Genomic DNA, 27,105 nt, shown 5'->3' with positions numbered 1-27,105 from the left:
ACATCCAGAACTATGAGGGCAGAGACAGAACCATGAGGGAAGGGAAAATAGGAAGGAAAAGACATTTACAAATAATCAGACTTACTTCCCATTGCAGGGATAACTCAGCAACTACTGAGAAGAGACTAAGAAGGTGGCACTTTATTCTCCCTACCTCTTTGCACCAAGAGATAATAAGGAGGTATTTTCATGCCAACTAATTACCGGACATGTAACTCATCCCATGGTGCTAATTTAATTTTTAAACTTGTTACAGACACATATTTCTACCATTCTCTGTTCATTAATTTGCAAGCTCAGCTGCTTCCACAGCAACTTTTGTGAAATGTTATGTCAGTATCTACAGCTCAGAATGGCTAAAGTCAAGTTGAGAACAACACTTTCTGGAGGAAACACATTTGAGTCATATTTAAGGGTAGGAGAATCCCTCCATCCTTCAGCCCCAAATATTTAAATGTAGCAACTCTACTTTTTGAAATTAGTAATTTACAACTTAACAATAGCTTAGGTTACCTAAAATAATTCAATAATAAAGCTGGATAATATGTAGGATTTGTGATGACACAAAATCAAAATTATCATCTGTCCTGGGGTGCAGCTGGGGATAAACATTAGGTTGAAGATACACATCCTGCTAGTGATTTTGGCATTCTACATTATTTATTTTCTTTCCACTGCATTTAGCCTTCCTAATTTTGTGGTGGCCCATGATGTCTTTCCAGTTCATAACTGAAATGAGTGACTGAGGCAAGTATCTCAGTCAATCGAAGTTTATTAAGACAGCTTTTGGGCACACCTGGGAAAAACGCGAGCTGTGACTGTCTGCACCTGTGGCTGTTTTCTGCAGAGGCTTTCAGGAGGTTTTACATTTCAGGAGGTTTCTACATTTCCTTACAGGAAGGAGGAAGGCATGTAGGAAGGACAGGTAGGCAGTAATGCAAATCGTTACATGCTTGTGAGATTTTACTTAGTGCCCAGTAAATCTAAATTTACATAAGGTGAATGTTTGAAGAAAAAAATGGGAGTAACAGAAGAATCAATTATGCAGATATCTCTGGGTACATAGAAGAATGATGGATCTTGTCTTTAAAGATGGGCTTGTAATCAACATTATCAGTGTGGAATCAAACAGACTTTAGTTTTAGGAGCTAGACTTAGATTGCGGATCTAAAGTTACAATACGCATGTTCTTTTTTATGGGAGGCCAGCAAAGTTTGACTTAAGAGTGATCTGTGGGGGCAGTCATTTGGATATGCCTGAGGCCTCTTACCCTTCTGACGTGGTCTGGCTAATGCATAACGCTAGTAGGAGCAACTCATTTGGAAGAGGGTATTACATGACTCAGCCTCCAGGCTTAACCTTCTTGTTGGCATAAAAAATTTGGGGGTCCTGAGATTTTAAAAATTTTCTTTTACACAGTGATAGGCCGTGCTAGAAAATATGCATATCTTCCCAAGGGAATGCTCAGTGTTCCCCAGGGGAATACGTGACCTCTTCAGAGCAAACCTCTCCATTCCTACAGACGATTCCACTTTAAGAGCTTTAAAAAAAATACCTAAATTCTTATGTGACAAAACTTACGTCTCCCTCCATTGGATATCACAAATGCTTCAAATATCAGCATCCTGAGAACTATGTTTTCTGGGACATGGAATTACATCTCCAGGGACTGCATGAGTAATAGAAAGGAAATAACAGGAAACACCAATTTTCCACCTAATTTGAGATCTTGCCTCCGGTTGGGGTGAGTCCAGATGGTCCACGATGAGCAGGACCAGAAGGCCTTATTAGCCACATAATACCCAGGATGGAGACAGACAGCCTCTACAGTATCAACTGCACCTCCACAGCCATACCTTTGCCATTCTTACAGAAGAGCAGTATGAATTAAAAGGTTGGGATATTTGACTTGAAACCTAATACTCTCCTACTTAAAATTTTTAAAATAAGATTAAATGAACTCATATAATTGAAAGCACTTTGAAATTACAAAGTTTGATTTAAATGTTTCATTTAAAATATTAAGATATTATTAATATAGTGTTTGGTCATATTTCCATTTAGCAAGGATGAAATATGAGTGTATATTATAAGATTTCTCAACATCTTAGATTTACATCAATTAAAAACTTTTTCTCTTAATACGTTTTTGATTTATGTATTTTAATTTCTTTTAAACTAAATACTCCCATACTACCTATATCCAAAATCCTAATATAAATGAAATTGTTTTTAGCAAGGGGTAAGCTAAACTAATGAAAATATCTCAAGTTAAAAAAATTTTTAATAGAAACTGGGAATTGGATACAGCAAACAGAAAAGAAAAAAAAATCAATATTTGCTTTTTTCAGATTAGCGTTGTTTTCAACACTGGCTGCCAGAGCACATATTAACTAAGAACTTGTACTGGCAGTCAGCTAGGAGACCAGGGGTTTACTTCTGGCTCCTTCATTGATAAGCTCATTCATTTTAGATTTCAGTTTCATCTTTCTGAGCTTCACCTTCTCATCTGTAAAATGAGGAAAAAAGAATTTGACTAGATCATCTCTAAGGTTCCCCTCAACTCCGTGATTTTCTAAAAATTAGAAAATATTGAAATTAAAAATTACAAATAGTTGAAGTTAAATAAGAAATCCTAATTTTTATAAAATTAATTTCAGAGATATCTGGGACTGTAATTGAGATTTTCTTTCTTTTTTTTTTTTTTTTTTTCTGAGACAGAGTTTCACTCAGTCGCCCAGGCTAGAGTGCAGTGGTGTGATCTCAGTTCACTGCAACCTCCACCTCCTGAGTTCAAGCAATTCTCCTGCCTCAGCCTCCCAAGTAGCTGGGATTACAGGTGTGCATCACCACACTTGGCTAATTTTTTGTATTTTTAGTAGAGACAGGGTTTCACTATGTTGGCCAGGATGGTCTCAAACTCCTGACCTCAGGTGATCTGCCTGCCTCAGCCTCCCAAAGTGCTGGGATTACAGGCGTGAGCCACCACACCCAGCTGTAACTGAGATTTTCTATTTGAACAAATAACAAATGTCATTTCAGAACACTCCTTGTAGATTTCAAAATGATTTTAATCTAAATTATTACAGAGGCAGATTTTAAAACAACACAAAACACCAATTTTGAAGAGGAATCACTCTCACATTAACATTCCCAGAAGATAATACATACAAGGAGCCAATTACATTTACATTTTCCCCTGGAATGCTCATTTTAGACAATCTGTTCAAGTTCAGAGCAAAAAGCTCTAATGGCCTTTGACGATAGAGAGAAGACAAGTTAGTTCAGTTTCGCCCTGAAGGCCCCAGCAGGTGAGGGAGGCCTCCTGCCACCATCTTTTAGTTAACAAAGGGAAACATACCCAACCTCAAAGCATGTAATAAATTATATTCATTTTTCTTAATTTCAAATTTACTTCCAATATTTGTTAATGTATCACAATATTTCTAATAAAAATTTTCAGTATGAGAAGTTTTAAAACAATGATTAAAAAATAAGTTTTAAAACAATAACTCAAAAAATTACAGAAACTATGAGGAAAAGCAATTCTCAAAGCTTTGGGGTGAAACAGGCAAACATCTAAAGAGCTTAATGTATACAAATAAATGTTCTTTTAAAACAAGCAAGCCCTTCCTACTGTTTTCAGGAGGCAGGCAGCCCTGGCAGGAGGGGCCCTCGGGTGTGGGATACACAGACACCACCAGGAAGGTGATGAACGTGGGGGTGTCACAGACTCACCGTATTCTCCTGCCTCTGTCGTAACTGTAAAGTCAAGTCACTCAGCATTTGACTGAGAGTCGCCCGCACAGCAGTGTTTATGCTACGCTGGTGACAGCTGCTTATGTATGTCTCAATGCATACCTGTTAAAGAAATAAGACAGCAACACATATGTCTGCAGGTATCAGCTTATTACCAACATTCTTTGGGATTAACCAGAGAGGATATCAAATCCCTCTTAGACAGAAAGTCAGCCTGATTTAGGACTGGTTATTACTAAATATAACTAAATATATTTTAAATCCCTGGAAATTTGTTTTTAAGCATATAGGAAAAATAGTATTTCCCTAAGGAACCACTCTTACAACCTGTTCCTCTAAGCATGATAGGAGAATGCAAATTAGTGATTTTTAGATGTGCCAAATAATTCTATCTAGAATCAACTCAGATGGCTGGAAATTAATCAGAAAAAGTTCACTTGGTGATGAAATATAACAGAATTTATTAACTCCCAGGTTGTGCAGTGTGGGAAAAGGGTTAGCAAAACCCTTTCTTCTGCTCTATGAATGAGTTTGACCTTGGGTCAACCCTCTTGCTGTGTTCTTCTGGAAATTTCATAAAGGCAGGACATCAGCTGTGTTACTAGGTAACATGGCTTATGGCAAAAATGTTTCCAAATTCCTATGCTACATCTGAATTGGGAGAACTGTGAATCAACTGTAAATACCTGGTGGGTAGCCACAGGTTTGGGCTTCCCTAGCTGTACTGACTCTTCGAATTGACATGTCCTCTGCAGGAACTATGCAAACTCTGCTAATAGAGTTGTTTCAGAAATATTGGTCCTATTTGGGACATAGGGCTTCTAGACCAAGGTGACTGCACTCACCGAGATGGCTCTCATCTCCTTGCATCTATGCTGTCACTTGAGAGCCAGAGGTTCTTCTCTACGCTGCTGTGAGGACCCCTGGGAATAACAATGCCTAACATTGTCCTGCTTCTGTTTCCTGTCCTGTGTCCTGCAAAGTGAATATAACACCAAGGGTGGCCTATTTGGATCTTGCAAGTCTCCACGTCTAGTTGAGCCTAAAAAGACCCGGTGGTGGCTACTACATGGAGAAATCTCAATTAGAAAAAAAAAAAATCCCTCATTTGATAATATGCTGCTAAAAGTCATGACTTTTCAGATTTTACAGCCTCTAATTCTTCTGGAAGCCACAGGGATGGGCATGAAAATGCATGCTTTAAATTTGCCTACTTTTTTTCTCTGCATATTCAATTTTACAAAGCATATTTAGAGACACAAGAACAAAAAGAGGTATTTAATTTCCTCAATTATTTCTCTAGGAATAGCTCCAAGATTATCTACAACGAAAATCCAGGGTTCTCACCTACATGGCAAATTTAATTTGATGATTGACAACTGAGATGGGCAAGAGACTACATTTTAATCTTTTTGCTGCTTCTGCTTAAGCTGGGGAATTTTCTGCCAGGACTCATGTTATCTTTTTCTTTCTGCCATGCCTTACTATGTTTACCTAGCAGAATTAACTACGTGAACATAAATTTTTTTTAAAGTTTAATTTATCTCCTACTGAATGTTAATATTTCAAAGGAGCATTTGAAACTGAAAATAGTATTTAAAAAAAAAAAAAAAAAAAAAGGCAGTCTTCTCGACCTGGACAAAACCCAACAACTCCCAAACCTACATTTGAAAGTTGGCCTAGATTAATTCATTTCATAGTTAAAGAGCAAAAGCAAGTTATAAAGTATTTATTTTTCATAAAAGTACTTAGGGCACATGACTTTTAATTCATTTTCTCAAATAATCATGGATAGAGTGGATTTGAAGATACAATAATATGTGCATGCTTAGGAAAAAAAGGTGTTTTAGGCCAGATACGGTGACTCACACCTGTAATCCTAGCACTTTGGGAGGCTGAGGTGGCTAGATTGTTTGAGCCCAAGAGTTTGAGATCTGCCTGGGTGCAATGTGGCAAAACCCTGTCTCTACAAAAAATACACAAATTAGCCGGGCATGGTGGTGCACACCTATAGTCCCAGCTCCAGGCATGGGAGGATCACCTGAGCCTGAGAAGGTAGAGGCTGCAATTAGCCATGATATCATGCCACTGCAGCCTGGGTGACAGAGACCCTAACTACCCCCTGAAAGGTGTTTTAATCCTGAAATGCTTCTACTTTTGCATGTGATGAAGTGGTTTTAAAACTTTGAAAATACATCTAGAGACCACACTGAATCACTTTGATGAAGCCAAACTCTCCATTGTGCATCATTTGTACTTCATAATTTAACAGTTTTCTTTAAATCTTACATTTTCCCCAGAAATCTTTGTAACTGTTGATCTTTAAGATCTCTAAGCTCTGCCATTTTAAATTTATGGGGGAATTGTAAGCCTTAAAAGCATTACAGATGAAAGAGGAGCTATTTTGAGAGCTGAACTACATACTTAATATAAACTCTCTTGAATACTGAGAAACATATCACTACACAATTTGTTAAAAAATTACATCATTCACTTTAGACTCATGAAAGAAAGTGCACGAATGAGGAATTAGATTTTATATAACGCAGTGCTGTAAACAGACAAGAACTTTCCAAATAGCTAATGTATATATATTTAGTTTTAATGCCAGCACTGTTTTTAGTGTTTAGTTGCTAATACTATACATATAACACTTGGACATGACTTATTGCAGGAGGCATTTTATTCAGGGAAAAGGTAAGCATGTTTACTCAGCTAAAAAAAATTATTAATTTAAGAAGCCCATTTGGCTAAAGTTGGGAGTATAAAGACTGAATATGACAAAAGGTATCCCATTAAATATAAAATTTACCATGTATTTGATGCTATGGTTATCTTTAGGTACCCAGAAAGAAATGCTTTCTCAGCTATCTTGGCATCTTCTAAAGGAAAGTTTCTTACACTTCCTGTAATAATATATTGGCAAACTACTAAGATTCATAGAACTAGAGCTTCCATTTTTAAACCTATTCATTGTATTCAAGACCAACTATTTTTAATGTTTTTCTTCCTCTACCTCAGGGCAGTACTAAATGAGCACATTGAATCAAGGCAGCTAAAAGAATACCATGTCCAAAAGCAGGCTGAGTTTCTGGGACAGAGCTCATCAGTTTCTTCTTTTATTCTGCCCATTATTGGTTCCACCTGTCCATACTCTTTGCTTTCATAAAGCAGAATCAACACTGGGAAAGCCTAAGTCCTGCACCTTTGCCAGAGGCTTAAAGGGCCAAGTCAAATACCTTGTGAAAAGCCCTATCGGCACCTGATCACAGGGAACACACAAAGATGCAGGGCAATGGGGAGGTTATAAGGGACACTTGGTGATCATTTCACTGATTTGTAAACATCCAGCTTTATAATATGCTAAACAGAACTGAGAGCAAATACAAATGGTTAATGATACAAAATAAACCCCAAAGGTAGAAGGAAAAAGAACAAGAAAACACAAGTCTGCAGGCCATACATAAGCAATAAAAGCTTTACATCATTGAGTAAGTAGACTGATAGATAATAGTAGTAGGTTAAACCCAGGGAAAAATCACTAAAGTATTTAATATGAAGCAGCACAGTGGAACATAGCATCATATATATATATATATATATATATATATATATATATGCCAAAGGGATCACAAATATTAAAGAAGATGCCACAGTAAAAATGTGCTTAGCTTTATAAAATACGTATGACCTTCACTTTGTTGAACTGTGCAGTTACCTTCTCTTTCCCACCTGAATGGGGTTATTGGCACTGCTTTGTTAAAATCATGCATAATACTAATAAGTTCCATAAAGAGAAGAGCTAGTATATTGTCAACTGGAAAACTTTTATAGGGATAAAAAATAATTTACGGTGATTAAAAGTAGAAAGGATCAGAGATTAAGCTATAAAAAAGCAGAAGGAATGTCCTCTATGTAGGGAAGACTATAAATGCTTCTTGAACACATTAGTACCAGAGAAAATCTTAGCTATCACTGTAAGTCTAAGTTTCATGATTAATCATGCTGACAACTCAGTTGCCAGGCTATTCCTTATTCTCTCCTTCCTAAGACAGGTCAACAGGTAGGTGTGTGGCAAGAGGCATGTCATTAAATGGGTTCTGCTGATGCAAACACACACACACACACACACACACACACACACACACACACACACACACGACATGAACTGAAGTTGTTTTACTATTCCTAGGAAACAGCTGTATAAGTAAGTCCGATCACCACATTAGGTAGGGAAGTTGGCTAGTTTTGCTTTTGGATGTCAGCTCAAAAGTAAATTCTAAAAGTGCCAGGCATACCCAGAGAAATCTGATTGTGACTTGCCTCTTCCTCCTCCATGGTGTTCTTGGCTTAAGTTGGCATATTAAAATGGCTTAAGACACCTTAACCCATCAATTCATGCACCTTTCCAGGTCTACAGAAGATTGGCTGAGAACCAGTTCAAACTGAAGCAGAGACACTGGTCTGTGTGTCTTCTAACTCCAAACAACTTCTTCACAAGCCACGCAAGTAAGAGGTTTAAGGAAGGTATGGAAATTCCTTGCCAAAGAAGCAATAACTTACTTAAAGCCCATCTAGCAGTAACTAGATAAAATACAGACTCCTCAGAGGAGTCAAACCAGGATCAATAGAAACTGGCACACAGGAAAGAAAGGGTTTCAGGAAGGAAAAGTGAAGCTCCTTGAAATGCAATTTCCTCACTTTAGTGGTCTCAACTGGTTTGAGGTCGTGGTCCTGCTTCCTTAGCTAGTTTTCTTGCCAGGAGATGGGGTTACTCCTTCCAGTCTTACAGAGAACATAACAAGATGCTTCCAAGATAAATAGATCACGGCATCTGTGTACTTTTCTGTGGGATTATATCTGAAACTATCTGTTTCTTAATTGTAGAACATTTTATTTCAGGTATGTCTCAGAAATAATGCTACCACATCAGAGTAAAAGAAGTATTGGCCAGGTATGGTGGCTTATGTCTGTAATCCCAGCACTTTCGGAGGCCGAGGCAGGTGGATCACGAGGTCAGGAGTTAGAGATCAGCCTGGCCAATATGGCGAAATCCCATCTCTACTAAAAATACAAAAAAACTAGCCAGGCATGGTGGCGTGCACCTGTAGTCCCAGTTACTCGAGAGGCTGAGGCAGGAGAATCACTTGAACCTAGGCGGTGGGAGTTGCAGTGAGCCAAGATTGCGCCACTGCACTCCAGCCTGGGCAATAGAGGGAGACTCTGTCGCCCGTGCCCCCCCCACTAAAAAAAGTATCACTGAACATTTCAAGAGCTATAAACCAGCTCAATCTAAAAAACAGTTTAGTGACAACTAGAACTGTTAAATTAGAACCGCTGGTGGCAGGTGTTGAGCGTCAATGTTTTTTCAAGCTCCCCAGGGCAACAAGTGAAACTATTACTAACCTCCAATCCTCTGATGTGTTATATATAATGCTCAGAAAAGATACACTATCCATATGGAAAGATACTGGAAAAAGTGGCATATTCCCTATGGCCATGTGAATCAATGGTCACAAGAAAATGAAATGAATCAACACTTGAGCTTTATATATAAAAACACCATAGAACAAGTATCTAACAAAATGCCTCAGGTAAAGGTCCAATGGTATAAGACTCCTAAGAACTTCAGTTGGTTGCCAATATTATTATGGTAAGATTCTGCTAACATTCTCTAAGACTGAGGGGGAGCCAGGAAGCAATATAGCAGACTGATTAACAGTACATGTTTGCAATATTAAAAGTCTGGATTTGAATATCTAGCTGTAGAAACTTGAGCAAGCAAACTTCACTTTGCTTGGGTTCTTTATCAAGTTGTGGCAGAAATTAAAGGAGAATACATGTAAAATGCCACTTATTGCCATGCTTTAGGGACTCAGTGACCAGTAGCTATTATTATTAACCAGTATATTACAACATACCAGAATCTCTGGGACACATTTAAAGCAGTGTGTAGAGGGAAACTTATAGCACTAAATGCCCACAAGGGAAATCAGGAAAGAAACTGACACCCTAACTTCACAATTAAAAGAACTAGAGAAGCAAGAGCAAACACATTCAAAAGCTAGCAGAAGGCAAGAAATAACTAAGATCAGAGCAGAACTGAAGGAGACAGAGACACAAAAAACCCTTCAAAAAATCAATGAATCCAGGAGCTGGTTTTTTGAAAAGATCAACAAAATTGATAGACCACTAGCAAGACTAATAAAGAAGAAAAGAGAGGAGAATCAAATAGACGCAATAAAAAATGATAAAGGGGATATCACCACCGACCCCACAGAAATACAAACTACCATCAGAGAATACTATAAACACATCTATGCAAATAAACTAGAAAATCTAGAAGAAATGGGTAAATTCCTGGACACATATACTCTCCCAAGACTAAACCAGGAAGAAGCTGAATCCCTGAATAGACCAATAACAGACTCTGAAATTGAGGCAATAATTAACAGCCTACCAACCAAAAAAAGTCCAGGGCCAGACGGATTCACAGCCGATTTCCACCAGAGGTACAAAGAGGAGCTGGTACCATTCCTTCTGAAACTATTGCAATCAATAGAAAAAGAGGGAATCTTCCCCAACTCATTTTATGAGGCCAACATTATCCTGACACCAAAGCCTGGCAGAAACACAGCAAAAAAAAGAGAATTTTAGACCAATATCCCTGATGAACATCGATACAAAAAATTCTCAATAAAATACTTGCAAACCGAATCCAGCAGCACATCAAAAAGCTTACCTACCATGATCAAGTGGGCTTCATCCCTGGGATGCAAGGCTGGTTCAACATACACAAATCAATAAACGTAATCCAGCATATAAACAGAACTAAAGACAAAAACCACATGATTATCTCAATAGATGCAAAAAAGGCCTTTGACAAAATTCAACAGCACTTCATGCTAAAAACTCTCAATAAATTCGGTATTGATGGAACGTATCTCAAAATAATAAGAGCTATTCATGACAAACCCACAGCCAATATCATACGGAACGGGCAAAAACTGGAAGCATTCTCTTTGAAAACTGGCACAAAACAGGGATGCCCTCTCTCACCACTCCTATTCAACATAGTGTCGGAAGTTCTGGCTAGGGCAATCAGGCAGGAGAAAGAAATAAAGGGTATTCAATTAGGAAAAGAGGAAGCCAAATTGTCCCTGTTTGTAGATGACATGATTGTATATTTAGAAAACCCCATCATCTCAGCCAAAAAATCTTCTTAAGCTGATGAGCAACTTCAGCAAAGTCTTAGGATACAAAATCAATGTGCAAAAATCACAAGCATTCTTTTACACCAATAACAGAGAGTCAAATCAGGAGTGAACTCCCATTCACAATTGCTTCAAAGAGTATAAAATACCTAGGAATCCAACTTACAAGGGATGTGAAGGATCTCTTCAAGGAGAACTACAAACCACTGCTCAATGAAATAAAAGAGGACACAAACAAATGGAAGAACATTCCACGGTCATGGATAGGAAGAATCAATATTGTGAAAATGGCCATCTGCCCAAGGTAATTTATAGAATCAATGCCATCCCCATTAAGCTACCAATGACTTTCTTCACAGAATTGGAAAAAACTACTTCAAAGTTCATATGGAACCAAAAAAGAGCCCGCATTGCCAAGACAATCCTAAGCCAAAAGGACAAAGCTGGAGGCATCACACTACCTGACTTCAAACTATACTACAAGGCTACAGTAACCAAAACAGCATGGTACTAGTACCAAAACAGAGATATAGATCAATGCAACAGAACAGAGCCCTCAGAAATAATATCACACATCTACAACCATCTGATCTTTGACAAACCTGACAAAAACAAGAAATGGGAAAAGGATTCCCTATTTAATAAATGGTGCTGGGAAAATTGGCTAGCCATATGTAGAAAGCTGAAACTGGATCCCTTCCTTACACCTTACACAAAAATTAATTCAAGATGGATTAGAGACTTAAATGTTAGACCTAAAACCATAAAAACCCTAGAAGAAAACCTGGGCAATACCATTCAGGACATAGGCATGGGCAAGGACTTCATGTCTAAAACACCAAAAGCAATGGCAACAAAAGTCAAAATTGACAAAGGGAATCTAATTAAACTAAAGAGCTTCTGCACAGCAAAAGAAACTACCATCAGAGTGAACAGGCAACCACAGAATGGGAGAACATTTTTGTAATCTACTCATCTGACAAAGGGCTAATATCCAGAACCTACAAAGAACTCAAACAAATTTACAAGAAAAAAACAAACAACCCCATCAAAAAGTGGGCAAAGGCTATGAACAGACACTTCTCAAAAGAAGAATTTATGCAGCCAACAGACACATGAAAAAATGCTCATCATCACTGGTCATCAGAGAAATGCAAATCAAAACCACAAGGAGATACCATCTCACACCAGTTAGAATGGTGGTCATTAAAAAGTCAGGAAACAATAGGTGCTGGAGAGGATGTGGAGAAATAGGAACACTTTTACACTGTTGATGGGACTGTAAACTAGTTCAACCATTGTGGAAGACAGTATGTCGATTCCTCAAAGATCTAGAACTAGAAATACCATTTGACCCAGCCATCCCATTACTGGGTATATCCCAAAGGATTATAAATCATGCTGCTATAAAGACACATGCACACGTATGTTTATTGTGGCACTATTCAAAATAGCAAGACTTGAAACCAACCCAAATGTCCATCAGTGACAGACTGGATTAAGAAAATGTGGCACATATAAACCAAGGAATACTATGCAGCCATAAAAAAGGATGAGTTCATGTCCTTTGCAGGGACATGGATGCAGTTGGAAACCATTATTCTCAGCAAACTATCACGAGAACAGAAAACCAAACACCACATGTTCTCACTCATAGGTGGGAATTGAACAATGAGAACACTTGGACACAGGAAGGGGACCATCACACACTGGGGCCTGTTGTGGGGTGGAGGGAGGGGAGAGGGATAGCATTAGGAGAAATACCTAATGTAAATGACGAGTTAATGGGTGCAGCACACCAACATGGCACATGTATACATATGTAACAAACCTGCACGTTGTGCACATGTACCCTAGAACTTAAAGTATAATAATAATAAAAAATTAACCAGTATATTAGAATAGAGGGCTGGGTGGATGGAAGGAATAACAATAAAAAAGGTGTTTTTCATACCCTTGTATGAATCTTAGAGGAAAAACAGTATGAATCTTAGAGGAAAAAAAAAATGGCCTTTGAGACAGATTTTGCTGACCCTGACAGCATGATACAGATTCAAAGACTGGAAGTTTCCATGAGTCAATAAGATCAAACCAGCAAACACACATTTACGAACTAGGTTTTCTGCTTTTGAGAAATCCCACAGAGAAGCCTTTAGCAGGTATAAAAATCTCTCCAACGGGACAGGTTCACAGCAGCCTCCACCTCCCAGGTTTAACCAGTTCTCCTGCCTCAGCCTCCCAAGTAGCTGGGATTACAGACATGTGCCACCACACCTGGCTAATTTGTATTTTTAATAGAGATGGGGTTTCTCCATGTTGGTTAGGCTGGTCTCGAACTCCCAACCTCAGGTGATCCACCCGCCTCGGCCTCCCAAAGTGCTGGGATTACAGGCGTGAGCCGCTACGCCCAGCCCCACCTTTTCTTTTACTCCAAGACTTTGGCAATTTCTGCTGTTACAGCTTTTTCCTATATGAAGGTAACTTTCCTTGGAAAACTCAACATATCTGCTACTCTGCTACTCTGGGCATAATATTAGCAGAAATCTTGGGCTCAGCTTTCAATAAATGAAGAGAAGGGCTATGCATCCATATGGAGTTTTAGTAACAATTTCATAAAATTGAACAGAAAGTACTTGTTGGATATTTCATAATTGTCCATTTTTATATTTGGTAATCTTTCTTATGCATCCTCTGTCACAGAGGATGCTGTTCTAAAAACCTTTCATTATTGCAGTTTAATTAAGCAAGTTAAATTTAGATACACAAATGAAGGCTGCCCTCTTATTTACATTTTGAGAGCTTAATGATCCTTTTATAGCTTCAGAACCTTGGGGAAATAGCCTCATTTTTCATACTTAAGTACACATCCCACTTCCTGATCAGCAGGTTTCAGGGTAAACACTATTCATGAATAATAGTCAATGTACACAAAAGTAAGCATGAAGAGAATATCTAGATTCCTTCTTAACATTTCCACAGGAGATTTAAATGGTTTAAGATGCTTTTATAAATTGCTTCCCTATTTCAAACACAGCAATGGCAAACATTTCACATTTACCATGTGGCTGGACTTGCACTAAAAGCTTTTTATATGGATTGTATTTTTATTCTCTAATTAGCACAACTACACTATGAGCTCGTTATCACTTATCATTTCATCACAGAGAGCAAACAAGAGGCCAGGACAGGCATCCGAGTCAACACCACTGGGCAGAGTAGAGCCGGGTTCACATCTAAGCAGTACGACTTCGGAGCCTGTTTTTCTCTCCCACCAAGCTCAAATGCCTTTGTCATCATTATATTGTTCTTTGGCTACGATCTGTTGTTGTTTTTCCTTTCCTGGTTTTGGAAGAGGCCACAGTGTTTCCATGTTGCATCCTATCTGGACAGGCCTGCTGAGTCTTTTTATTTGGCTTCCAGATACTCTCAGTGAACACCCTTCACTCGTGCCGAACTTGGTGATGTATGCCTATTATTCAGGAATTACATTTTCAATCATTCTGACTCTCATTCAAAAACTGGTTCTCGTGAGGTTGTTAGTATCAACAACCTCAATCCCTGGCAGCCCTCTCTTCCTCAAGACCCTCTGCTCCTTGTCTCCCCTTCCCCCTAGTTCCATCAGCAGAGGCAGTGGCTTGACACCTCCCCTCTCTTCCTTCACATGGCAAAGGGCTAACAAGCCTCTTACACACCAATCCTGCTTCTTGCTACTTTCAGAAACAACACTGTCTTTTGGAAAGTGAACCTGCAAATAATGAAAGAGCTCACAGGGCTCTCTTAAAATTCAATTAAAAACAAATGCCAATAAAACAAACACAGAGTATCCATATAAATGTGTTAAAGGAAAGTGTTCTTTCCATCTATATCAACACATATTTTTAAAGTGACTTGTATTGTAATGAGAGGTCAGCTGATTGGCTGCTGCTTTCTGACAGTCAAATAAAAATTTTCTACATGCTCAAAAATAATTTTCTCTTAATTTTCACTCTTTAATACCACATGATACCATAAAAAACACATGTATCTGCTAATATAAGTACTCTCCATGAGTGCTGATAATTAGCCTTTTTCTCCATCATTTGAGAACTCAGAAAGTCATTCCTCTTTGTGGTTTGAATGTATACTCTTATCAGAACATACAAATCATGTAGATATTCTTTTCAAGGAATGGAAGGGAAATTATTCTAAGCATATTAAAGTTCAGCTTTGAAATGATAATGTTTCCAAAAGCCAAAGGCATATGCCAGGCATTCAAGAAGCCAAGTTTTATGTTGGACATATTCTTGGGAGTGCTGGAAGGCACACATTACTCCGGGCTGCAATACAGATTGAAAAGAGAAGGCTTTTCAATGATCATTACAAAAGGCATTCTTCAGGGTTTTGAAGACGGGGAGGGGATTTAATCTATAAACATCTCTCTAAATCTCCTACGTGGTTTCTTAAAAACTATTTTTTTAAATCAAATGCTTTTCAATTAATCGTAGGTAAATTAGACCAAGAAAGCAATACGCCTGGGTAGAGCAGGGTAAGGGGAACCAGTACTGTTATTTACATGGTTAAGGCCTCAAGTGAAGCAAACGTAAGCATGCAGGGCTCTGAGACACAGGGCACTACAACTAAGGATGGCGCACCACACAGCATGCTTCCCACAGATCAATTCCTTAGCGGAAATTCCCCTGGTAGTAATCAGAGAAGGGTTCACTCCAGTGCTGGGGCTTAGTTCCAACCCAATATTTATCTCAGTTAGAGATAAAGCAGCTGTGAACAGGAGGCACAGACACAAGCAGTACTCACTTCCGCGATCTTCAGCACAGCACTCCCATTCAGATCAAATGTCGGTGTGTAGGTGATGCACAGTAAAACCTTCAACAAGGTGAGAGATGAAAGAAGAGACAAGGGGTTAACAGTATGAAAATTCACTGTTGTTTCATATGCCATTTGTGTAGCCCTGTTTTTATGATTCCTTTGCTATTTGCTTTATCTAATGTTTCTTTATATCCCACCCACTGCTTTCTCATTAGTGGCCACACATTGCCTAATAAAGTAGAGACCATCCTTTAAAAAATAAAGGCTGCTAATCTCTCCCTGTGGAAAGGACTTGCAAGACTGGCCAGAAACAGCGTCTTTCAACAGCTCCAGGAGGTGTGTCCAGTAACAGCAAAAACCACAAAAGAGTCGTTTAGTAGCAGTCATTTTAAAAATGCCAGGCTTAATGCTAGGCACTTCACATGAATTATCTAGGTTGATCTTCTAAATAAGTGTTATTATTATTATTGCCCCCATTTTACTGGTGAGAAAACCAAAATTCCATGATTAAATATGTTACCTAAGGTCATACAGGTAGCAAGTTGTTGAACGTAAGTAATCTGACTCCATGTGCCCACTCACTAGGCAAAGCCATCTCCACCTCTTCTGGGACTCAAAGGTCAGTGTCATTTTCTATTCCTATCCCCTTCCCAAATCCACATGGAATTAGAAATTCTTTTATGGCATTTTCCTCTTCCTTCTTGCAATTTCCTCCAGAATGCTGCATGGGGTTTACTTACTCCCCTTATTTTCCAAGATACATAGACAATGGGTCGATGACATTTGCAAGATCTTTCAGGACCACTAAAAACTTCACTTTCTACTTGTACAGCCTTTAGGGAACAGATCAATAAAAGCCTGTGGCATTTTAAAAATTGCTTCTCAATTTGTGGGTAAGAGGCTACTCTCTCCCTCTTCACTTAGCTCTGACTTTTCTTGCTGCAGAAGACAGACACAAGAGTGCTGGTGTCTGCTCCTTTATCTCAAACCCCACAGCCATGCCCTGCCTACAGCTTGGCCTGCCAGGGGCAGTCTTCTGAACATTTTTCTCATCTGTTCAATTCATGAAGGAGCATGGAAGCCTAGCAAATTTACTTAACACAGGAAACTGCAATTGTCAGATGTGACAAGAAACCTCTCCCCATCTTTCAGTCTTAGCTGTCAGCTAGGCCAGTCCTAGGAATAGTTGCTCCTTCACAGAAAGCAAGTATGTATGCAATTAAAGGGGGGGAAAAGATTTTTTTTTTTTTTTTGGCCATATTTAGTCACAAGGGTGGTATTAATTGCAGGGGTGCTCCTCAGGCTTTTGATTCTTAAAGGGACTTAATCCAAGAATCAACACCAGATAAAAATCGGCTCAGTCGCCTGGGCACAGTGGCTCACACCTGTAATCCCAGCACTTTGCAAAACTAGGTGGGCAGATCACTTGAGGTCAGGAGTTTGAGACCAGCCTGAGCAACGTGGCAAAACCCCATCTCTACTAAAAATACACACACACACACACACACACACACACACACACACACACACAATTAGCCGGGCGTGGTGGTGGGCACCTGTAATTCCAGCTATTCAGGAGACTGAGGCATGAGAATCACTTGAACCCGGGAGGCAGATGTTGCAGTGAGCCGAGATCACACTGTTGCACTCCAGCCTGGGCGACAGAGTGAGACTCCATCTCAAAAAAAAAAAAAAAAAAAAAAAATTGTCTCAGTGCCAAGGCGATTGAGAAAAAGGGATTGGGGAGCAACTGCCCCTTGGCCTCATAGGAAATGGCTTTCTTTTGTTTCATGACAATCTTTGGGAGTTGGGATTTGGTAGGCAGGGAGTGATGAAGCTGAGGACAGCAGGGTCACCAGGACCTACCCTGGGCTTGGAGGGAGGCTACGTCTTGCAGGCCCCTATAAGTACATAGTGGTGGTCCCATGGCTGAAAAGCCCTGTTCTCAGCTCCTCCTCTACTTGTTTTACCACGTGGCTTGATTGGCTTCTTTCCAGTCTCAACTTAGATGTCGCCCCCCTCAGAGAGACGTTCCCAGATCCCCCTCTCTAAAATACTTGCTGTCACATCTCCTTGTTTCATTTACTTCAGAGCAGACATCAGTCTCATAAATGACTTGTTTGCTTATTTGCAATCTTCTCATTAGACTATGCCATCCGTGGAGCCTCTGAAAGGCCCTCAGGACACTGTCACATGATGCTTTCTTACTTTGAGGTTTTTTATCTTTAGTGCCATGTTTCATGGTGGGAGGTGGGGAGTCTGAGGTGGTGGTGGCCAGCAGAGGCCACTTGGTCCAGCTGGGATCTTGATTTTTTAAGTATTGACAATAAAGACTGGTACCACTTTACAATATGAAAATAATGATGGCAAACATTTGTCTGCACTGGTTAATTATTAACATTGCTTATAGGACTGACGACTGACTTTCTGCCTTCTGCGGCTCTATGCGTTCATACAAGGTACACAAAGCTAGGTTTAGGAAGAAGCGTTCAAAACTTGACCCAGTTTTCTGTAAGAGCTGCTTTTCGGCAGCAGCAGCTGGAAGCAGGAGCAGTTCCCATGGTGAGGTCTTCGTGAGGGTGTTGAGTTAGCAGTATTGGTAATCAAGATTCTCAGGGAAATGCAGGAAGCTTGACTTCCTGTGTTTCAGGGAAGCCCAGCATATGTAGAGGGAGGCCTCTCTGCAACAGTCCACAGAAGCTGAGGATACCTGCACCCAGGCCCCCAGCCAATGCTGACCATGTTCACAAGATGTTGGAAGGAAGGCTTTCCACACCTAATGTCTGGCCAACAATAGTCAAAGACTCACTGAGCTATATGGGCGGTGGGGGGGTGGGTACTGAAAACAGGAAATAATGAAAGGAAGGTAAAGCACATTAACGGAGCCAGTTCCTTAAGCTCATGCAGTTTGTTGCATGAAAAGCACAGCAGATTTTAATTACAGGGCTGATGGTATCCACGCCCTCCTGGGACTCACAAGATATAGTAAGGGCAGAGTGTCTAGGCAGGATGATGCAGCAGATGAAAATGACTTATCAAAACTGTTGATGCTCCCAATGCTTAGCATGTATTAATTCGCTGGATTAAAACACAGACTAGGGGTAGAAAATTTAGGGCAATAACAAATTGAAATCATCTGACTTCCATTGCATAATGAGAGGGCAACAAGTTTAGATTAACATCCTGAGCATGCTGGCCCCATGGAAAACAGAAGCAGCTAAATATTGAGGGCAATTTTATTAAAAATATATCCTTCACAGGGTCATTAAAGCATATTGACTAAATTACCATGGAACAGCAGGAACCTGAGTGATGGGCAGCGTCTTGCAATCTATACCAGCTTGCAGAAACTGCCTCCATAAATGAGCCACAAGGAAAAGAGGGAAAACAGGGGCAAAGCTTTCCATGAAAATGGAAATATCATTCAATGACTAATAAAAGTCCCAGATCACTTTATTTAAAAACTTGATAACTGAATAGCTACTATGTGCAAGAAGCAATCCCTCAATTTAAAATGTGTACAGAAACCCTGGGTTTAGGAAAAGAAATTAGAATTAGACTTGAAAGGAGAAAGCAAAGCTGATTTATTGCAAGATTTGGGCACAAATGATAAGAATCTAGAAAATAGGGGAGCATCACACACCGGGTCCTATTGTGGGGAGGGATAGCTAATGTAAATGGAGATATACCTAATTAAGAGATGTACCTAATGTAAATGACCAGTTAATGAGTGCAGCACACCAACATGGCACAAGTATACATATGTAACAAACCTGCACGTTGTGCACATGTACCCTAGAACTTAAAGTATAATAAAAAATAAAAAAGAGAAAAAAAAAAGAATCTAGAAAATGTGGTCACATTAAGATGAGAGAGGGACGGATGTGGACGGATAATGATGACAAGTACAGAATCGCAGATGTACTCTTTTAAGAATATCCTGAATTAATCCTCTCCCAAGGACATGTCCTGGTCATAATCGGGAGTTTCTCTGTCAGGCACACCCTGCCCAGCGGCCATGATCAGGGCAGAACAGAGGCTATGATGTCAGGGCCACAAATGAGACATGATCATGCATGTGACTTGGTGTTTAATTGCTGTGTGACTTTGTCTATGTCCCCTAGCCCTTTACCTTTAAAATTCCCATCCCACCTCCCAAGGATATTTACAGGAACAAATAAATTAAATGAATGTTTAAAGAAATAGTGCAGATGAGAAGATCTTTAAGACTGTCTTCTCACAGAAGCTACACAAGTCTCATTTGATATAGTTCATGGTAGCTACTCCGACATAGATGATTAGGCTTATTTCAAGTAAAAAAAAAATTAGAAATATCAGATAATCCACATTGAAAAGCATAAAACCTTTGTTTTTCACTCCATGTCTTATCAATGCCACAAGTTCTCATTTTTCTGATCCAGCTCCACTTTCTTCCTTCTGTCCTCCCTTTTAGGCTACTATTCAATTCCAGTCATTATTCACTAAGGTTCTAATTGCTGTGGGATTACAATATAAAGGAAGCACAGTCTTTGACATCAAAAAAAGCCTCACCATCTATTGGAGAAATGAATGCCTGCAACTGTTCTTCAAGGCTGGCTGTGATAAGTGCTTTTGCAATTGGGAGGTATATAATAATTTGGAAGGCTAGAAGACACAATAACTTTGGAGAAGACAGACTTTGCAGGTGAGAGGACATGTGAACAAACCACCAATACTGGAGAGAAAAGGGAGGGAAAGACGCACCAAGCGAAGGAAGTGTCATGAGCAAGGCATGGAAGTGTGAAAGCAGAGGCCAGGGATGATGCTAGAAAGATCAGCTGGAACTTGACTGGATGTCAACTTAAATGCCTTATGTTAAGTGTTTCATACATATTAGGACTGGTCAGGTCAATAAATTATAACTAAAAGGAGATAAACTAGGGCAAATTGGAAGTCAGAGAGATAAAACAGGCACTTAATATGATACAGGCGATGTCGAAGACAGATCCTAGTTGTTCCAGTGGCAATGAATTGACTGTTGCACATTTGGAAAAAAGATGCAGGGAGAGTGGAAGGCAATGGTCATCCGTGTTTGAAACCTGGGTACCATCCTACCATTGCCCTCCCACCAACCCCTACTGTCCTAGTCCACCTGGCTGACATCTCTCATACCCCACCATTCCCACATATTTTACAAAGCTTTATATTATATATTAATGAAGTAACATGCTTTGGAGAACAGAAATATAATTCCTTCAAATTGCATAATATAAAATACTTAATGCTACAGAATGGGGAGACAACTCAAAACGCTTATCCCTATAGCACTTATTTGGAACAGTTTAGATACACGACTTAAATCTGTATCTTACACACATACACACACACGCACATGCACACATCATTGGATTTCTCAGCTTCTTAGCAATAAGGTCTACCTTTGTTGATGCCTGCTATGTTTATAGCACCTTGCTGGGCCCTGGGAGGTGCCAGGAGCAGCTGGGCCTTGGCCCATGCTTAATATCGTCTATAAAATGTCCAGATGAATGGTCATCCTCACAGTCTCACAGTTTCAGTAGAACTGTGCATCTATGTGCCTATTCAAAATTGTACAATGTGTAGACAATGTAGTAAAACAGCCCTGGTGGTATGGAAGAAAACTGTTCTGGGCATCTGAATGTCAGATCCAGGTGGCCTGACTGGTGAAAGGCAGTTTTTGTAACCAAGTAAGGTAATACTGGAGTTTCAGGTGATCTAGTTAGGGAAATTATAATTTTGTAATCCCTCATTCAGGATTACCAAATTACACTAATCTGGCAGGACCTCGCTTGGATGGGGAGAAAATCATCTCTAGTATAAGCAGAAAGCATCTCCCATGAGACATTTCTGATATTTCCCATTATGTTCTGCTGAGAACCCATCTACCTTCTGCACTCACCATCATAAATGGTAACTTGTACAGGATTTATGAGTTGAAGAGCTCATTTCTGTCAAGGTTCCAACAGAGCCCTCTGCAGGACCATTTCCAGGGGATTCCGGGGTGAAGAAGTGATTCCTGAAGTGATGAGAGAACAGCTCCATGGCCATACTACATCTACCCGTGTGCTGGATTACTCAGGCTCTCATTCATTCACTCAACAAATATCTGTTGAGGTGTTGCTAGAGGCCACATCCAGTGTAGGTATTGGATACACAGCAGTGAACAAATAAGATAATCTCTTATCTTACAGAGCTAACATCTGGTATGAAGGTGGTCATAAAATAAAAAATTACAATAAGCTGAAATGAACATTCTGAATGGGAAAATGCAGTGTCCTCTGGGAAGGCATGTCAGGGTCTAACACATAATACACAAGGTGTAATGCTGTATTCATCCTCTCATGGAACTCTAAATTTCACATGTTATAACACATATAATAAATCAAACCTAGGGGAAAAGAAAAGGGTACCATCAAAATGGGAGCTGATTTTGGTGAGTCAATCTACCCGTATGCCATATAGTGGGCATGAGGGCATACTGAATGAACAAGAAATTATTTTTCCTTTTTCTTAAACTGTTAAAAATTATCTTAATTAACACACAACTCCTTCTTGGGGGGAACTGTGGTTTCATTTTTCAAAATATCAGATGTTATTTATAAATCAAACCAAACAAAATAAGCTAGTTAGGGCTCCAAAAAGTACAGCCCACAGAAGGCCTTGCATTTTTTCTCTCTTGGTGTACGAAGAAAACCTTAATGCCAGGCGCATTTCAAAGCCCGCCTCTGGCTCTGGCTGAGAATTTAGCTTTGTTACTTAACACACATTTCCTTCTAGCCTCTCATGTAGATTGGCTTTAAACTTCATAAAGTTAAAAATCATTGCATAATTCATTCTCTTTAGAAACATTCCAGTTCTTTTTTTTACTCTGTCAAATTCAGCAGCAAGAATAGAAAATTCAGTGACAAGCACAGGAATATTGAGACACCAAACGCCCTGCTACGGGGGGAAGAGTGTGCCACCTTCCGCACGTGCAGCCAAATGGAGTGTTCATTGCTGAAAGTGTACCCCGACCATGAAATGTCAACAGAGATTTTTTTTCCCGCATGGTTCAGGCACAAACAACAAAGCAGACTTACTCTTCTGAAGTTCGCAAAATGGCAGAATGTTTATCTTTGGAGTGAGGGAGGGATGGAGTCACAGAGTAAACAAAGAATTTTCAGAGGACATTTCCTTACTTCAGTTTAAATTATGGATGTCACAGAGTGGTATAATAGACACTGGAGACTTAGAATGGGGGAGGGAGGAGGATGAGGGATAAAGAACTATGTATCAGGCACAAGGTACACCACCCAAGTGACATGTTCACCAAAATCTCACACTTTACCACTACAGAAGTTGTCTATGCAACCAACAGCCACTTGTACCCCTAAAGCTATTGAAATTTTTTTAAAAAATAAAATGTTGATGACAAAGACAAACCTTTTTTCTTTGATCAAGGTTTTTCAATCTTGGCACTATTCGCATGTTAGACAAAATAATTCCTTTTGTCGGGGGGACTGTCCTGCTCATTGTAGGATATTTAGCAGCATCCTTGGCTTCCACCCAATAGATGGCAGTGGCAATACCTCCATTCCCCCAGCTCCTCCTTCCCAATGCCAGTTGTGACAAGTGAAGATGTCTCCAGGCATTGCTAAATGTCCCCTGAGGACAAAATTGCCCCCACCTGAGAACTACAATTTCATTCATTTCTATCCCACATGCCTTATACACATAACTCAGAACTTCTACCAACAAGCTTGTCCAACCCTGTGGCCCATAGGGCACATGTGGCCCAGGACAGCTTTGAATGTGGCCCAACACAAATTCATAAACTTTCTCAAAACATTGAGATTGTTTTGCAATTTTTTTTTTAAGCTCATCAGCTATGTGTCATGTTAGTGTATTTTATGTGTGGCCTGAGACAATTCTTCTTCAGATGTGGCTTAGGGAAGCTAAAAGATTGGAAGCCCCTGCTCTACAACACTGTTCCAATTCCAAAAGGCTGAGAGCTAGAATCTAGGACTTCCAGAGAAGAACTAGGATGAGCCACTGATCCTTCACTTTGCTTCAGAGACTGTGGATTGCAGGTCACAACAAGTAGCTGGGCTACAACCTCGATCTTTATTTTTGACCCTAAGAAAATGCATCAAGTTATTTTATTTCATAAAACATCTACCACTATTAGCAGGTTATCAACCAAATCACTTTCTGGCTCAACTTGCCAAATTTCTGGTAAACAGCTATTCTGAGAGATTTTTTAGTCAACAGATTTTGCTAGAGCTCCTAAATACTCAAGGTGGAAAATCTTTCCAATTCCTCATTGGTTTACGGTCATGTCACGGGTTCTTTTCTGGCCTTTATTGATTGCCACTAGAAATAAGTTACTGATATTCATCAGATATGCCCTTAGCACCGAATTCTAGGAAATACTGTACCAGTGATATTCATAAAAAATATGTAAATATTAGTTATAATTAATTTAGCTAATTCACTTGAACAAATAATCTGTTTATTATTTATATTTTCTTCTCCCTTCTAAACTTTCTCCCCTGGCCAAGTCTTATACTGAATGAACAAGAAATTATTTTTCCTTTTTCCTCTCTAACGAGAGGCCTCACAAATCTCTTTCTAGAGTCGTTTTCCCCAGGTTGTAATCCTTAATTTCAGTTTCTAAACATCACAAATAAATATTGACATATTAGACCAAATAATTCTTTTGTGCAATTCCATGAAAATCACATCAACCTCAATAAGGCTCTAACATGGTAAACAGCTGAATATTTCTTGTTCTAAAATTCTTAATTACCCCTGTAGATATCCCCATCAAGAAACAGAATCTATTTCTCTACCTTTTAAATATGAGGTATGGAGTGACCATTAGCTTGAAATGACCAATGGGACATCAGCAAGCAAACAAACAAACCCCCAAAACACTTGGGCCTCTGAGTTCCTCAATTTTCCCTGCCACTGCCACCACGTAGATAACCTGCCACACTAGAAAATGAAAGACCTGATGCAGCAATTGTAAGTCTGCCAGCCCCAGTCAAGCCACCAACTGACCAAAGATATATAAGCAAGCACAGCTGGGATCAGCAAAAGAACAGGACAGCTGAGCCCAGCCTGAACTGCCTACCACATTTTGGGGTGGTTTCCGATACATGAGGCATAGTCCCAACCATATTTATTTTAGAATATGAACTTGCTTTACTATTTCAAATGAATTCTAGAAGATTCAGCTGTGTTTATATGGCAAGGCAATTTAGTTGGTCAAGATGAGATCTACTAATTCCAACCCTTATGAAGAACAAACTGGATTGGTCAGTAACGTGTTGATTACTGCTGGATGATAACATGTGATTAAGACAGGAAAAAGAAAACGAAATTACTGTGGAAGGGCTGAGGTGATGCCCTTCCAGTAAGTATATTAGACACGAAGACAAGCGAGTGTATTAGAACCTGCACCCAAAGGTTGAGTGGAAAAGAGTTATTTTTTTGTTTCATTGTACAAGTAGTTCATGTTTTAGAAATAGACTCTAGCCTAAAATTTCAGTAGAATGCAGGATGCATTTTCTCATAGAAATAAAGATATAAATTACAGATAGTTGCTTAGGGCAGCCTACAGATTTCTCTTTAATCCAGAACATACATGAAGTATTCTGTATTGACAATAAATAAAATGGAAATAATAGAAAAATAAAAATAAAAAATACAATTCTTAATTATGCTAACATTAAAACTGTACTTAAAGGCATATATATACACACACACAAACACATATATATAGCCATGTAGAAAATGCTTATGATTTAAAGTACAAAGCAAGAAACAGGTTGGCTGTGGCGGCTCACACCTATAATCTTAGCACTTCAGGAGGCCAAAGCAGATAGACTGTTTGAACACAGGAGTTCGAGACCAGCCTGGGAAACATGGCAAAACCCTGTCTCTACAAAAAAATACAAAAATTAGTTGAGCATATTGGTGCACCCAGGAGGCTGTGGTGGGAGGATAACCTGAGACCTGAAGGTCAAGGCTGCAGTGAGCTGTAATTATATCACTGCACTCCAGCCTGGGTGACAGTGAAACCCTGCAGAAAAAAAGAAAAGAAAAGGAAAACAGAAGAGAAAAGAAAAAAAAAATCCTATACACACAATGAATATAACTATAAACACCTAAGTAGATGCGATGAGAAATCAGTATACAAAAATCAGTCAACATGATGGGATTTACAATTAACTTTTTCTCTTTTGGAATGCTCATAATGTTAAACTACTAGCATTTCTTTAAATTTGTCTTTTAAAATATTATACACACACATGCACACATACACGTCAAAATTTAAATATAAATATTGAGACCTGTACAATATGAACTCAGTCTCTCTCTTATATTAGCCCCTTAAGACCATCACTCAACCAGAAAGTCTGGCTGTGAGTCCTGCCGGCAGCTTGGGCTTTCCCTTTCCCACCTATTCACTGCGCATGTCACTGCCAGTCACCAGCTGCTCCTCATTCTCTCTGCAAATCAGGTCAGTGCACTCAGCCACACCTTCTGCATTTGGCCCAGGTGGCCCCTTCCTACTGCCACCTACCTGGATTAAGTCCTGGTACCTCTGGCTCAGCCTCTTCCAATAAGATATTTCATGATGAAATGACTTGGTTCTGCTGATTACCGAATCATCCTGCAAACATACTCCCTCTCCTCACCTTCCATGTTTAACGTCCAGCTCTGGCTGGATCACTCGCCTGCTTACAGAGAGCAGGCCCTCTAGAACCTCTTCAACCTCCCTTTCAGGCTCATCGTCCACTATCCCTCACTAATCCCAGTTTCCATCTCCAGGACTTTTTTTCTCTACCAAGAATGCCCTCTCTCCCAACATAATTATCTGAATCCCACCTACCTTTCAAAGTCCAACTCATATAGTATCCCCTCCTTGAAAGGATGTTCTGCCCTGCTAAACATGCTTCTGCCTCCTGAATGCACCTCCTGAACTTTTCTTCGGATTAAACATACACAGCTACCTTGAATTGTGGTAATTGGCTGCCTCTTTATTGCTTTCCTACTAAATTATAAACCCTTGCGTTTGAATGTTTTGTTTTTAATCCTATATAGTTTTATGCAATGTTGGTAACAAAAATATATTTGCTTAATAAGCCAATAAAAAATAAGGTCAAAAAAGCAACAAATTTAAAAGTTCAATGACTTATTTTTTCAAGTTTAACCTGTAACAAGCATATTTTGACTTAATCTCACAGCTGGGTTTTTAAGAAGTCAAATTTCATTGGTACACTCCAGATAACACCCCCACTCCTTCCTCTTCTCTTTCCCT

The 27,105-nt window shown here is 39.4% G+C and overlaps 1 protein-coding gene across 1 annotated transcript in view; it reads right to left on the bottom strand.

Annotated features, from left to right (window-relative positions):
• Nucleotides 1–27,105, bottom strand: part of ARFGEF3 (ARFGEF family member 3) — a 193,345-nt gene that overhangs the window by 102,906 nt on the left and 63,334 nt on the right. The window contains 2 exon segments of the mRNA XM_010379500.2: nt 3,739–3,861; nt 15,768–15,836. Of these exon segments, the coding sequence (XP_010377802.1) occupies nt 3,739–3,861; nt 15,768–15,836 (192 nt within the window).

Source organism: Rhinopithecus roxellana, chromosome 4 (genome assembly GCF_007565055.1).
Source record: "Rhinopithecus roxellana isolate Shanxi Qingling chromosome 4, ASM756505v1, whole genome shotgun sequence".
Lineage (NCBI taxonomy): Eukaryota > Metazoa > Chordata > Mammalia > Primates > Cercopithecidae > Rhinopithecus > Rhinopithecus roxellana.
Note: the sequence above shows the minus strand (reverse complement) of the source record. Positions and strands in the feature narration are given on the sequence as shown.